Source organism: Phoenix dactylifera, unplaced genomic scaffold (genome assembly GCF_009389715.1).
Source record: "Phoenix dactylifera cultivar Barhee BC4 unplaced genomic scaffold, palm_55x_up_171113_PBpolish2nd_filt_p 000993F, whole genome shotgun sequence".
Lineage (NCBI taxonomy): Eukaryota > Viridiplantae > Streptophyta > Magnoliopsida > Arecales > Arecaceae > Phoenix > Phoenix dactylifera.
Window position 1 is genome coordinate 145373 of NW_024068348.1, and position 14895 is coordinate 160267.

The window sequence follows — 14895 nt, forward strand, 5'->3', positions numbered from 1 at the left end:
CCATCGGTGAGTTCAAATTTTTCGGTTGTCACCTAGGTAGAAAAACAGTATTATTGTGAACTTCTGAACTTCCACAGCTAAAATATCACAGGCCATCAGTGCATGCTCTAGCACCGTTCCTGTAAACATAAGGACGACAAAGCTAGGCACCTTGTTATTTGCTCCATGTATACCTAATGCAATTTTAAACATATATAATCGCAAGACCATTGGTCTTAATTATATTATATAATTTATCTTAATGATTTATTCAACAACAAACAAATAAGCAAGAGACAACCGTATTGAAGTTATCATAAGATCATCTGGATATCGAATCTAATAATAAGAAAACAATTGGTTACATATCTAGTCCTTCGGACAGTGACACCACTATTGCTCCCCAACCAATAAAATTTGCATAAGTACGCATCATTATTCATCGACTTACATAGTGAAAAATAAAGATTATCTTAAAGATCAGATGTATATGGGACTCCGGTGGCCGGAATCCATGAGCCCCCGGACAAGAAGTTCCCCACTGTGAACTGGCTGGCCACCGCCGCGCTCGTGATAACATGGTACCCGGGCCAGTTCACCCGGCGACTAGTATCGGCCCCTGCGCCGGTGTTCATGTACTCCCCGTAGTACAAAGTACTTAAAGCAAAGTCACCATTCCACTCGAGCCATCCAGCCGGATCAATTAAGCTATCTAGTGACGTCTTCATGTATACCGTCCTCGAATACTTCTGCCACGGCCGGCCGAGGTAGGTCTGGAATGATCCCTGCACCGGCTTGAGGTCCGATGCGGCTGTGACCGCCGAATCGTGAATCGAAATCCCAGTGTTCTCATTCGGGTCGGTACGCCCCTGGGCTGTCACGGTGTTCTTCTGGCCGCTCATCGGCTTCCTGACGTACATGTCGCAGTTCTGGAAGACCACCGCGGCGTCGCCGAAGATGAAGTCGACCGTGCCGTAGATGTTGCAGTCGCGGTAGAATTGACGCTGGGAGTAGACGTAGAGGGTGTCCTGGTAGCCCTCGAAGCTGCACTGGTAGTAGGCCGAGAGGTCTGAGCTTGACCGGAAGGCAACTGCCTGGTTCTTCTGGGGCCCTGCTGTGTTCTGGAAGGTCATGCCTCGAGCGATGAAGCCATCCCCGGTGACCGCTGAAACCATTAGGAGGGTTCGTAAGTAAGCAGGCTTAGAGATATGGGAATTTAATCAGAGATAGGCCCTGTACATGTATATGATTGTGGGGGTAGATGCTGCGACGTGTTACTTTTGAATTAGAGGTTTTCTCCATCGTTACGTTCTTTGGAGGTCATCTATGATGGGCGGCTTAGGATTGTCTAATGCTTTAGCTCTTAGTTGTCCTATATACATAATAATTGAAGAGAGAGTTATCAGATCATATAAAATAATTCTATCACCGTCTATGCATAAAAATTGGTGGAATTTAAGCTTTATGTAAAGGTTATATAAGTATTGATAATTTTCTTTTTGTCACGTAATGAAAGAGATAGTCCTTGCGAAAACTTAGACGTACTGTGGTGGTGCAAACTGAACTGTAGAAGTAAATATGTCGAAGAGCTACTATGGAGAAGAACTCACCGAAAGTTGCAGAACTGAACGTTGTGGAGCCATCTTGCACGTTCTTACTACCAGTAACAACGGTAGCATCTATTCCATCTCCAATTATCATTAGATTCTTTATCGATGTTCCGACATTCTCATTGTAAACACCGGCTTTGACATGGATCACGAATCTTGATGTGCCGCTGCTTTGCTTCGTAGCAGCTGCAATGGCTGCTGAGATGGTATCATAATCTCCGGAGCCATCTTTGGCCACAACAAGATCGGCGTTTATTGACGAAGATTGAAGAAGCTTACGATCGGCGGCAGATAGCCAGTTGGGGAATCCATCGGAGAGCAACCGACGAATACCACCTGACTTGGCTGGTGCCATCGCTTTGTTAATGGCCAGAGAGTTGCTGAGCAACTCCGATATGTTATATGACGTGAAGGGTAGTGAATCCAAGGGAAAGGAAGAACCAAGCTCAATAAATCCATTTCGACAGGTCTGGTGATTGGCCATTGCCGCACTTAGCCAGGTCTGAGAATCATCATACGATGGTGAGCTCATGGAGCGGTTAAGCTTGCCAATGGTGTCTTGACAGAGCTCCAAGCAATCAGCCCATGCAGCTTTTGCCTGCCCATCCAACGAGCTTACGTCCATGGCCGACACGAGCTCAAGGGCTCGTGCTGCTCGGTCCATGGCTGCCTGGAGGGCTAGGTTACGGAACCCGGATTGTGTTTTGGTTTGGGCAGCTAGAGGGCTAGTGCTTATGACGGAACTGCACACATGAGGATGAGGGGTTTCTTGGCATGATAATATTGGGTTACTTGTTGCCACACTAATGACCATAATGAGAGAGAGGGCAAAGAAATGTGTTATTAACTTAGCCATAATGACCTAAAGTTAATTTGTATGTTGGATGGGTAGAGGAAGGGGGGAGTGGGGGTTCTTTATATAGCCATAGGCCAAAAGATTAAAACGGCATGTCGTGGCAATCTATGTTTGAACAAGCTTTGGTGGCGTTTGAAAACATTTGGAGGGTCGTGCTGTGAAATAAAATCAAACGCCATTGTTTTTAATTGCGAGGTGTCGTTTGTAGCAGCATCCACGGTTTGGATGGCGGACAAGGTTTCTTAAGGGCAATTTCGTCGTGATCGAGCACGCAATAGAAACCGATCTCGTATCACGTAGGGGACCATTCACTCGCGGTGGCGACGAGGTTGGTGGTTGCGTGGGAACTCTGATGACTTGGGATTTGGGGGGCATAATTTATATATATATATATATAGGATATTAGATGCATAGGTTTTTTTAATAGAATTTTAGATGCATAGATTTTTTTTAATAGAATTTAGGATTTGGTGTCTATTTCTTAAATGTCTGATCAGAACAAATACTCAATTAATAATAAAAGCTGAGTGGCATCTTACCTCCCTTATCATCAATATACATACATACATATATATGCATATATACATATACATATATATATACATATATATGCATATATATATATATATATATATATATATATATATATATATATATATATATATATATACATATATATATATATATATACATATATGTATGTATACATCTATATATACATCTATATATATATATATACATCTATATATATATATATACATCTATATATATATATATATACATCTATATATATATATATATATATACATCTCTCATTGAGATTAGATTATTTTAGGATGAAGATCATCTGTGGTTTTAGATCATCATAGTGATCCCATTTGGATCGCTAAATGCTCCGGAGCGTGCAATGACTCATGCTTAATTTAATGGAGGTGTTTCCTAAAAAACACCATGTAGGGTCCCCATATAAGATAACAGGTGGCAGTCACTGAGGCACTTTATAAGAGATCTCGGTATATGGAGCGGCATAAAGCATCCAATGAACAGCGGCGACCGAAAAGCTTGAGGAACGTGTTAATTGATACATACCAAGAAGTGTTCGCTTTGAAGTTTGATGCACAAATCAGGATTTCCTTGAAACAATGTTTTCCATGACGCGAACTTGAAGCCATAGCGGTTTCATGGAAATGAAACATGCTAATTGACACGGTTTCATGGAAATGAAACGTGTTATTTGACACTCCATACCAAGGAGTGTTCGATTTGAAGATTGATGAGCACATATCAGGATTTCCATAGATGTTGAGTTGTGAACTGTTTTCTTCCCGAAAAAATGTTGAATTTTAAACTCTTGTTGGTAGTGACTTAAGAAGTTTCTGCTAGGAGCCTGCATACATGATAGACTTTCACATTAAGGATGCTATCCAGTGTGGTGGTTCGGATATTGCCTAATACCTAATCTGATCTATTTGGAGGTTCAAGCCTATATTTGATTTTATATCACACCCATCCAGATTAAAAATCAAAATGGGTTAGGTTCCGGTAGGATTGATAGGGATCGCAGTTGGTGCAGATTTAGTCCTGGTTGGACCAGTTGCCACTACAAAAGAAAGGATATCTCCTGGCGGTTTTTTTGGTCTCTACCGACGCTTTTAAGCGTCGGCGAATTTCCAGCCCACGCACCCCAAAGCGTGGGTCAGACGTCGGGCAGGTGGGCGTGGGTCCGATTTTTGCCAACGCTAAAAGAAAGCGTCGGCAAAAATAGGGCTTTTCCGACGCTAATAAAAGCGTCGCTAAAAGACTCAAAGCCGACACTTATAAGCATCGCTAAAAGCGGCGTTAGCCATCTGTTTAAAAAAAAAATAGAGTAGCACTAATTGCCTCAGCCTCTGCTGCCGAGGCTTCAACCAAATATTCCACACCTTTGCTCAGTCTCCTGCACCAAAATCAATCCTAAGTGACATATCCCAATCAATTCTAGTAAATTCCACTAGATTTTTTAAAAATAATTGAAGGAATTGGCTAATTTTCATTCAAGACCCAAAAAAATCCTGCCACAATAAGCTAAAACAAAACCAGAGCAGTCATAAGACATTCATATCCTCACTGATAGACTACCTTGGTCCCTGCAGCATGGCATTTTCAGTGCTTATGTCGGTGTACATATCCCCATTAACAGGAGGGGCAACAGGAGTACCAAGCACAACTGCACCATCAGGAACGGCTTCTGGAATAGTTTGTTTTGATCTTTCATCAGCATATGTGAATCTTCCAGGTGTTCCAGGTGATCTTCCTGCTTGTACATTGGCAGCTGCTGCGGCTGCTGCAGCATGGGAAGCTGCACTTGTTGTTTCGGCAGCAGCCAGATCTTCAGCAACAAGTAGGTCATCAAGAAGCACACCTGCATCAGAAATCACTATCCATTTAACAACCAAAGCAATCAACTTATGATGGTCAACATTAACTTAATTATCTCAAACATCTAGCATCAGAGAAAATGGATAAATTTCCAGATAACAGAAGCGTGAGTTTTTAGAATATCAAAAATATAATGTCATTATCCACTTGCTCCACTGATGGTAGTTCCTAATGTATAAACTTCATCTTAAGAACAATAATACAATGACGACCTTACACAAATATTTAAAAAAAAAAACAGAGAAAAGCACAAGTCAATTATGCAGGAGGTGACTTCTATTTAGGGCCGGCTCGGGCCTTAGGCGACTGAGGCGGTCGCCTAAGGCCCCCAACCTGGGGAAGGCCCCCATCCCACTGCACTTTTTTTTTTATTTAATGCATAGCAGCATAGGCTGATAGCCTGATAGGCCGCTACAGTGCATAGGCTACCGCCTACCAGTACCAGGTAATCAGGCTACGCCGCTACAGTGCATCCTCTTCGCCCTTCGGCGTCTCTCCGACGACAGGCTGGCTGGGCTGGGCAACGGCTACGGCAGTTGACAAATGACAAGCAACGGGAATTTTCTCCCCCCTTCTCAGTTCTCTGCTGCCGGTGCTTTTTTTTTATTGGTTCAACCTTCTCCCAAATCCCAATCTACCGTTCTCTGGTTCTCGGCAGACTCGGAAGCTCGGTTCTCAGTGCTCCGAAGTCCTCTCTAGGCTCCACCGCAGCACACCAGCACCGCTCCATCTTTCCTCGCCGACGCCGTCCTCGACTCCTCCGACTCCGACCTCCGAGCCTCCATCTCTCCACGACTCCACCGTCCTCGCCCCTCGGTGACTCGGTCCTCCTCCTCCAGCTCCAAGAAGGCAGAACCCGGCGAGTGGCGAGCCGCCGGCCGGATCTCCTCTCTTGCTCTTGTTGGACCGCCGGCCGGATCTTTTCTCCTGGCCGACGTCGCCGTCCTCGGCTCCCTCGTCCTCCAACCTCCGGGCTCCGGCCGATGGAAGACCCGGCGAGTGGCGAGTTGCCGGCCGGATCTCCTCTGAGAGGAGTCCTCTCCAACTCTCCACGCCGTCCTCGGCTCCTCCGACCTCCGGGCTTCGCCGCTCCGGCCTCCTCGGCACTCGGCAGCTCGGCTCTGCAGCCTCCGCTCCTTTGGTCCACCGTCCTCCGTGAGCATCCCACATTCCCAAATCCCACTAAATCTGAACTCTGATCCCAGCCTCCCACTCTCCCAGGCAGTGGTGACCGGTGAGACATTTCTATTGATTTTTATTTAGTCAAGACTCAAGACTGTCAAGTTAGATGATTATCCTCTGTTAGCTTCTAAGCTAGTTTACTAATTAATCTTTTAAAATATTTTTATACTTATTAAAAAAATTTATTATTTAAATAATAATAAAAAAGGCCTCTTTTAATTAGTTCGCCTTGGGCCCCCAAATGTATTGAGCCGCCCCTGCTTCTATTCCCTTATCTTGATCTTACTTTTATCCCTTCCTTCCTCACCTGCTCTTCTCCCTCCTACTTCCTAAAGAATTTGATGTGGCCATGCCTAGAAGGAACCAGGGCAAAGATGAACCATAAAGGAACCATAAAGCAAAGATCTAAAGGAACCATAAAGCAAAGATGAACCTGGGAACGGTCGATTGATGAGGATGAGAGAGAGAGGAACCAGGGCATGGCGCTCACCGGCCTAGAAGGAGAGTTGGCCGCGCTGCAGAAGATGGAGTAGAGCGTCCGATCGACCTCGTCGAAGTGCGTCGCGTCCGATTTCCGCTTCCGCGCCATGGATTCGATTCCGAGGAGAAGAAATAGAAACGATCGCGAACGATCCGTAATGGAGGAGGAGGAATTACAGAAGAAGAACTCCTCTCTGTCCTATCTAAATCCCTAAGCCGCTTCAGAAACGACAAAGGAAGCGCCTATAATTTTTAAGGCCCGGAAGCACCTACAATCACCAAGAAAGGAAAGGGATCTGCAAAAACCCCCAAAAATCAACACAAAATATTAGAAGCACCAAGAGCAAAAAATGCAAGAAACGAGAGAAGAAGAAGGGAACCGGAAGAGGGCGAGGTCGACGGTGGCGGGGAAACGAGATGGGGAGGCGTTGGATTAATGTCGGCGCGGGACGCCGATCAGAGCTCAGAAAGCGAGATGGGGAGGCGATGGATTGATGTCGGCGCGGGGACGATGATCGGAGCTCGGGAAGCGAGATGGGGAGGCGATCGGAACTCGGGGACGCCGATCGGAGCTCGGGAAGCGAGATGGAGAGGCGATCGGAGCTCGGGGACGCCGATCGGAGCTCGGGAAGCGAGATGGAGAGGAGAGGAGATGGGGACCCTTTTGAATGAGAGGAGAGGAGACAAGACGAGACTTTTTAAGGCAACTAGGGCATCAATCGAGAGGGTTGGAAAGGATTTGGCCTACGACGACGCTCCAGCTTACAATAACACTTAAAAAGCGTCGTCGATTCTAAAGATGTACCGACGCTTTTTAAAAGCGTCGGTAAAATTTGGCGCTGATCAAAACTATCCCGACGCTTTTTCCTAGAGTCGGGAAAAAAGCGTCGGGAAATCTACCTTTTCCTGTAGTATGCAAATCTAGGTTGGATATTGGGTGTGATCTGAGACTAGCTTCAGTCTCAATAAGCAGCCACTATTTATTGGTTTGAAAGCTCAATTGCTTTTATGCTTTCAGAATTATTCACTAATAGCATCTATGGGAAAACTATCTGGTATGAATCAGGTTCATATGTAAGTTGGATAGGGTCCTTGGAATCAAAACCCATGCCCTGACATACAGTCGTTTAGTGATCAAGTTTGGTTTGAGTTTTAGAAATGTGGGCTCAAGTCTGAAACATCGCCTAGGTCTATCTTTGGATCTATACTTACCATAGGTATATGAGTCCTGATCTGCATCCAGGTTGGATATGGGGTCCATGAGATTTATGGAGTACATGACATGTATGGGCCTTTTGTTGATCTTATTTGCAACAAGAACTTGTTCGTCTAAAGGATATACACTAGGAGTTGCAATCGGTCAGGTTGGACCAAGAAACTTTTACTACATGCGAAATCTAGTAATAATTAGGTTGAAAAAAATAATCTCTACCCTTTTAAATGTTGGGAAAAATTTAAATGCGCACGCGGCCCGAAATTTGGCCGCGTGCGCGTTTGAGAGAAAAAAAAAAAAAAAAGGTAACGCCCAGCGGGCGTTACGTATTTCATTCTGGAAACGGCCACAGCCGCGGCCGCGTGCTCGTTTGAAAACGAAAACACTCGTTGGCGTTTTCGTTTGCATTAAATGGGACGCGTGCGCCCGTTGGCGCACGTTTGCGAGAAGAGCGCGGACGCGTCCGCGGAAGGCGCGGACGCGTCCGCCGAAAAGACCATATTGCCCCCGATTAAATCCCTATATAAACCCCTCCATTTCATCTCTTTGTGAGTACGAAAAAAAAATATAGAAAAATAGTGGAAAAACTCTGGAAAAATTCTTCTTCTCCTTAGCCACTTCCGATTTTCATTTTTACATTTTTATTCAGTTTTATTTTATTCTTTTCATACTGCTCTTTGCTGGATCTGCAAGTCCGATCGGATTCGTTTTGACTTCTTTCGAGACGTGCCGAAGAAGAGGTTGTAGGGTCGTCGTATCTCCGAGAAGGATTGCCGGGTGACCCGTACGTGGGGGCAAATACTTCTTTGGGACAGCGTCTACGCGCTTCGACCTGCTTTCAATCAGGCTACTTTCTTCTACCTTTATTTTTAATTTAATATTAGTAGATTGGTAGGATTTGAAATTCTATGATATAAACTTATTAAATGCATAGATTTATTTTGTGCTAGAATAGATTTATTTTGTATTAAAATAGAATTATTTGGATGCCGAATGATATGCATGTATATTATTTCCTTTAAGATTTTTATTAATTGAATTTATAGATTTATTTATTTAGTTAGGAGATATATTGCTAACAATCCAAAGAAGTATTTGTTTTTTGTAAGTAATATATAATTAATTAAATTCTTTATTACAATTGTGGCATATTAGATTTTAATTGCAATAATTGTTTTTGCTAGCACGTCATTAATAATAAATTATTCTAAAGAGTTAATAATTTGGTTAACCTCCAAGAGGTTTATTATACCTCCATTTGGACTCCTCAAGGAGTAATTTCCAGATCCCATTCAAACGGGAAATTCGGAAATTGGTTGATATATAATAATTAATCTATTGAATTGACTTATTAGATCTTAATCAATTATTCTAATAAAGAAATAAATCTTCTAATTCATCGAATTGACATCTTAATTACAATAATTGATTTGCTACAAAATTAGTAATTAATTATTCTAATAAGAAAATAAATCAATTCTACTCTATATAATTTATTGAATTGATAAATTAGATTTCAATTACAATAATTGTTTTGCTAGAATTAAATTTAGTAATCAATTGTTACTAATTCGGAAAGGTCAAACAAAAAAAAATTCAAAAATTAGTTAATTCGTTTAAATTTGCATTTAGGTTATTTTAAATATTGAATTTGTGTGATTTCTAGTGATTATATCCACTAACTAATAGTGTCTAAGAAAAGCTTGTCAAAAAGGCATACGTGCCTAAGAAAGGCTGGTACTTAAGTGAGCCTAGTGCTCCACCACCGATCTGGAGCTGATCTGGCTATTAGTTTTTAGATATATCAATTAGACATCCAAAGTTCAATATAAATATTAGTGCAATCTTTTGACATAGATTTTTTGCCTTCAATCAGGTTTCTGTCACTATTCTGTAACCCTGATCCTATGGCCTCAAACACTAGTGACCATCTTAGTGCCAAACCTGAAAAATTTGATGGCCATAACTTTAGGAGGTGGCAGAACCAAATGCGGTTCTGGCTCACCACATTAGGGTTAATCTCAGCCATAGGTGAAAGTACGACCGAAGTTGATAACGGATCCAACCCAACTACCTCTTCCAACACTGAACATTCTGCCTCCACTAGCACACCCTCTAGGACACCTGATGAGATAGATTATCATTGTATCCATAGAATTCTAGGTGCTCTTTCTGAGAGGCTGTATGATATCTATTACACAGCCAAGAGTGCCAAAGAACTCTGGGACACCCTAGATAGCAAATATGGTCTTGATGATGCTGGGGTAAAGAGGTTCAAGGCCTCCGATTTCAATAAGTTTAGGATGGTGGACTCAAAGCCTATGAATGACCAAATTCATGAATTTGAAACCCTGATCCACCAGCTTAGGGCTAATGGAACCAATTTGGATGAATCATTCCAGGTAGCCTGTTTGATAGATAAACTACCTACTTCCTGGTCTGATTTTGCTAAGACCCTGAGCCATACCCAAGGAATTCTCACCCTAACCCAAGTCTTAAACTCCATTAGGATTGAAGAGCAGCATAGGCTTAGAAATAATACCTCTACTGGACCTAAAAATAATGCATATAATGTAGAAGCTCCTCCTAAGAAAAATCAAAACCGACCCTTCCGTAAGAATTTCAAGAAGAAACCCTACAACCCTAGAAACCCTAACCACCACTACAATGGGAAGCCTATTCAATCCCAGGAGCAGAAGAAGAAGAAAGAGGAAGGTGGTGCTCGTTTCTGTTATGTGTGTGGTCGGACCAACCATTTGTCTCCACAGTGCTTCTATAAGAAGACTGCACCTCTTCAATCTAAGAAGAAGGGTCCACACACATCCAGTGCTCAAGTCAACATGGTGACTTCCGGCGCTGGCTCCTCTGAGACAGCTTTCAGATCTCAAGTGGAGGAGCTGTGATCATGGCAAACAGCTCGGAGGCGCGTATGCTAGGAGTAGGACGTGTGGACTTAAAGCTTACCTCTGGAAAAGTCCTGTCACTGCACGGCGTCCAACATGTTCCAGTTGTTAGGAGAAACCTCATTAGTGGTTCTTTGCTTGTCCAGCAAGGCTTTCGTCTTGTTTTTGAGTCCAATAAGGTTGTAATTTCTCATGGTGTTATGTTTATTGGAAAAGGATTCCTTAGTGAAGGATTGTTCAAATTGAATGTAATAGCTCCTTCAATAAATGAAAATCATTTGATTATGAATATAGAGCCTCCTTCTATTTGGCATGGTAGATTAGGTCATATAAATTATAATTCAATTAAGCAACTTATGAACCTAAATCTAATACCAAAAAGTGATCTCAAGAACCATGAGAAATGTCAAACTTGTGTAGAAGCCAAACTCCCTAGGAAGCCTTTTAAATCTGTTAATAGGGATTCTGATCTATTAGAGTTGATTCATAGTGATGTTTGTGACTCTGGTAGAACTTCTAGGGGAGGTAACAGATACTTTGTAACATTTATAGATGATCTATCGAAGTTCTGTTACATCTACCTAATTAAAACCAAGGATGAGGTGCTCAGCAAATTTAAAATTTTTAAGATTGAAGCTGAGAACCAACAGGAAAAGAAAATTAAAATTCTTAGATCAGATCGGGGAGGTGAATATACATCAAATGACATAACTCAATTCTGTGAAGATCATGGAATCATTCATGAAGTGACTGCACCCTATTCTCCCCAATCAAATGGAGTAGCAGAAAGGAAGAATAGGACTTTAATGGATATGGTGAACTCCATGATTATAAGCTCAGGAGTGCCAGAAAATTTGTGGGGGGAAGCTCTTGTTTCAGCCTGTTATATCCTTAATAGGATTCCCTCTAAAAATAATGATCTAACCCCATATGAAGTTTGGAAACATAGAAAACCTAATCTTAGCTATTTAAAAGTGTGGGGGTGCTTGGCAAAAGTAAAAATACCTGATTTTAAGAGAAAGAAAATAGGCCCTAAAACAGTGGATGCCATATTCATAGGTTATGCAGCCAATAGTAATGCCAATAGATTTCTGGTGATAAGTTCAGAAGTAAATGATATTAGTAACAACACTATCATAGAAGCTAGAGATGCAACATATTTTGAAGACACCTTTCCACTTAAGACTAGAGTAGATAGCGGTATAGCTAGTAGCTCTAGTAGAATAAGGACAAGAGAAATAGAAGTAGAAGCAGAACCTAGGAGGAGTAAAAGATCCAGGGTAGAGAAAACATTTGGAGATGATTTTTATACCTTCCTAATAGAAGACTCTCCAACTACCTTTGAGGACGCAATGAAATCTTTGGATTCACCTTTTTGGAGAGAAGCTGTGGACAATGAGATGCAATCAATTATCCAAAACCATACTTGGGAATTGACTGATCTTCCTCCTGGTTGTAAAACAATAGGATGCAAATGGATCTTTAAGAAAAAAAACTTAGGCCTGATGGCTCTGTAGATAAATTTAAGGCTAGATTAGTTGCCAAGGGTTTTACTCAGAGACCTGGTGTAGATTTCTTTGATGTTTATGCACCTGTAGCTAGGATTACTACTATTAGGGTCCTTATAGCATTAGCCTCCATTCATAAATTAGTGATTCATCAGATGGATGTTAAGACAGCTTTTCTAAATGGAGACTTAAATGAAGAAATTTATATGGACCAGCCAGAGGGATTTAAAATCCCAGGCTAAGAAAATAAAGTTTGCAGACTAGTCAGATCTCTTTATGGTCTTAAACAAGCACCCAAGCAATGGCACTTGAAATTTGATGAAACCATAATGACATTTGGATTTGAAATCAATAGCACAGACGAATGTGTATATCATAAGAGAGTTGGACACAAATTTGTGATCTTGTGCCTTTATGTAGATGATATACTGATCTTTGGGACAGATCTTCAGATAATTGATGAAGTAAAACAATTTTTAAGTAATAAGTTTGATATGAAAGACTTGGGACAAGCTGACTTAATTTTAAATACCAAAATAATTAGAAGTGCAAAAAGTATTGAGTTATCCCAAAGTCATTATGTTGACAAGATACTTAATAAATTTAATTATTCCGATTGTCAGCCTGTCTCTACTCCATTTGATCCCTCTACACATCTTAAGAAGAACTTAGGAACTCCTATCCTTCAAAGCCTATATGCTCAAATCATAGGCTCACTAGGATTCCTAACAAACTACACCAGGCCAGACATAGCATATGTTGTAAATAGACTTAGTAGATATACTATTAATCCAAATAGAGATCACTGGACAGCATTAGAGAGAATTCTTAGGTATCTTAAGGGTACCAAGTCCTATAGTTTGCACTTTAGTGGGTTTCCTGCTGTTCTAGAAGGCTATAGTGATGCCAACTGGATCAGCGATACCTTAGATGTTAAATCCACCACAGGATACGTCTTTCTCCTAGGAGGTGCTGCTGTGTCTTGGAAATCCACCAAACAAACCTTAATATCTAGGAGTACCATGGAATCTGAACTGATAGCTTTAGACACTACTAGCACTGAGGCTGAGTGGCTCAGAGATCTACTTATAGACCTTCCTATAGATGAGTCACCTTTACCACCTGTCTCCTTACATTGTGACTGTAAATCTGCAATAGATAAGTGCAACCAAGAAAATGCCAATGTAAAAATGAACAGGCACTTAAAAGTACGTCATAAATCATTGAGATATAAATTGAAAAATAATGTTATTGCCTTGAATTTTGTAAAATCAGAAAATAATTTGGCTGATCAGCTTACAAAAGGTTTATCTAGAACAGTGGTTCTAGAGTCGTCGAGGGGGATGGGGCTTAGCCCATAAAGATAGATCACCACGGTGGGAACCCAACCTTAAAAGGTTCAATGGGTAGAAACAAACCGAAGTGTGACTAAGAGGAGCACTATTTTATGTTGTCCTCATCCCTATGGCGCTAGTGCTCATAAAAGCAAGCGGTAGGATGAGTTCGTTTGTATAACTCTTAATGAGTCCGAGACCCAAGAGGCAGGAGCTTCCTTGCTAGCCTCCTTATTAGGACTCACCTATATGTGCAGTCGTGAGGCCGCGATTATGGGAAATGGGCGATTCCCTAAAAAGCACATGAAAGATACCTGCGCATGGCCATAATAGCGCAACCCGCTTAGAACCCAGATCGGGCTATATTATGTGTGCTGTTGATTTAATCTGAGCCATGGACCGAGGTTCAAGGTTAAGACCACCTTGGCTCCACAGATGTAATCAATTGTCACTAAGTGAAGGTTCAAACCGAAAGGTACCTACACCTATTACATAATATAAGATATCCAGCATTTTATTTTGATTTTAAAATTATTTAAATTTTTGTGGGGGATTGTTGGGAAAAATTTAAATGCGCACGCGGCCCGAAATTTGGCCGCGTGCGCGTTTGAGAGGAAAAAAAAAGGTAACGCCCAGCGGGCGTTACGCATTTCATTCTGGAAACGGCCGCGGCCGCGGCCGCGTGCTCGTTTGAAAACGAAAATGCTCGTTGGCGTTTTCGTTTGCATTAAATGGGACGCGTGCGCCCGTTGGCGCACGTTTGCGAGAAGAGCGCGGACGCGTCCACGGACGCGTCCGCGGAAGGCGCGGACGCGTCCGCCGAAAAGACCATATTGCCCCCGATTAAATCCCTATATAAACCCCTCCATTTCATCTCTTTGTGAGTACGAAAAAAAAATATAGAAAAATAGTGGAAAAACTCTGGAAAAATTCTTCTTCTCCTTAGCCACTTCCGATTTTCATTTTTACATTTTTATTCAGTTTTATTTTATTCTTTTCATACTGCTCTTTGCTGGATCTGCAAGTCCGATCGGGTTCGTTTTGACTTCTTCCGAGACGTGCCGAAGAAGAGGTTGTAGGGTCGTCGTATCTCCGAGAAGGATTGCCGGGTGACCCGTACGTGGGGGCAAATACTTCTTTGGGACAGCGTCTACGCGCTTCGACCTGCTTTCAATCAGGCTACTTTCTTCTACCTTTATTTTTAATTTAATATTAGTAGATTGGTAGGATTTGAAATTCTATGATATAAACTTATTAAATGCATAGATTTATTTTGTGCTAGAATAGATTTATTTTGTATTAAAATAGAATTATTTGGATGCCGAATGATATGCATGTATATTATTTCCTTTAAGATTTTTATTAATTGAATTTATAGATTTATTTATTTAGTTAGGAGATATATTGCTAAC

At 41.7% G+C, this 14895-nt stretch overlaps 2 protein-coding genes across 2 annotated transcripts; both read right to left on the bottom strand.

Moving 5' to 3' along the window:
* Positions 1-282: 282 nt before the first annotated feature.
* LOC120107734 (pectinesterase-like) lies at positions 283-2614 on the bottom strand. Its single transcript, XM_039121160.1, has 2 exons — positions 1590-2614; positions 283-1144 (listed from the first exon to the last, which is right to left on the bottom strand). Exons 1-2 carry the CDS (start codon positions 2443-2445, stop codon positions 453-455), a joined length of 1548 nt encoding a protein of 515 aa, XP_038977088.1. The 5' UTR covers positions 2446-2614; the 3' UTR covers positions 283-452.
* Positions 2615-4296: 1682 nt separating this feature from the next.
* Positions 4297-6634, bottom strand: LOC120107733 (serine/threonine-protein phosphatase BSL3-like). Its single transcript, XM_039121158.1, has 3 exons — positions 6536-6634; positions 4564-4889; positions 4297-4381 (listed from the first exon to the last, which is right to left on the bottom strand). The coding sequence occupies exons 1-3, from the start codon at positions 6632-6634 to the stop codon at positions 4297-4299; spliced, it is 510 nt and encodes a 169-aa protein (XP_038977086.1).
* Positions 6635-14895: the final 8261 nt, after the last annotated feature.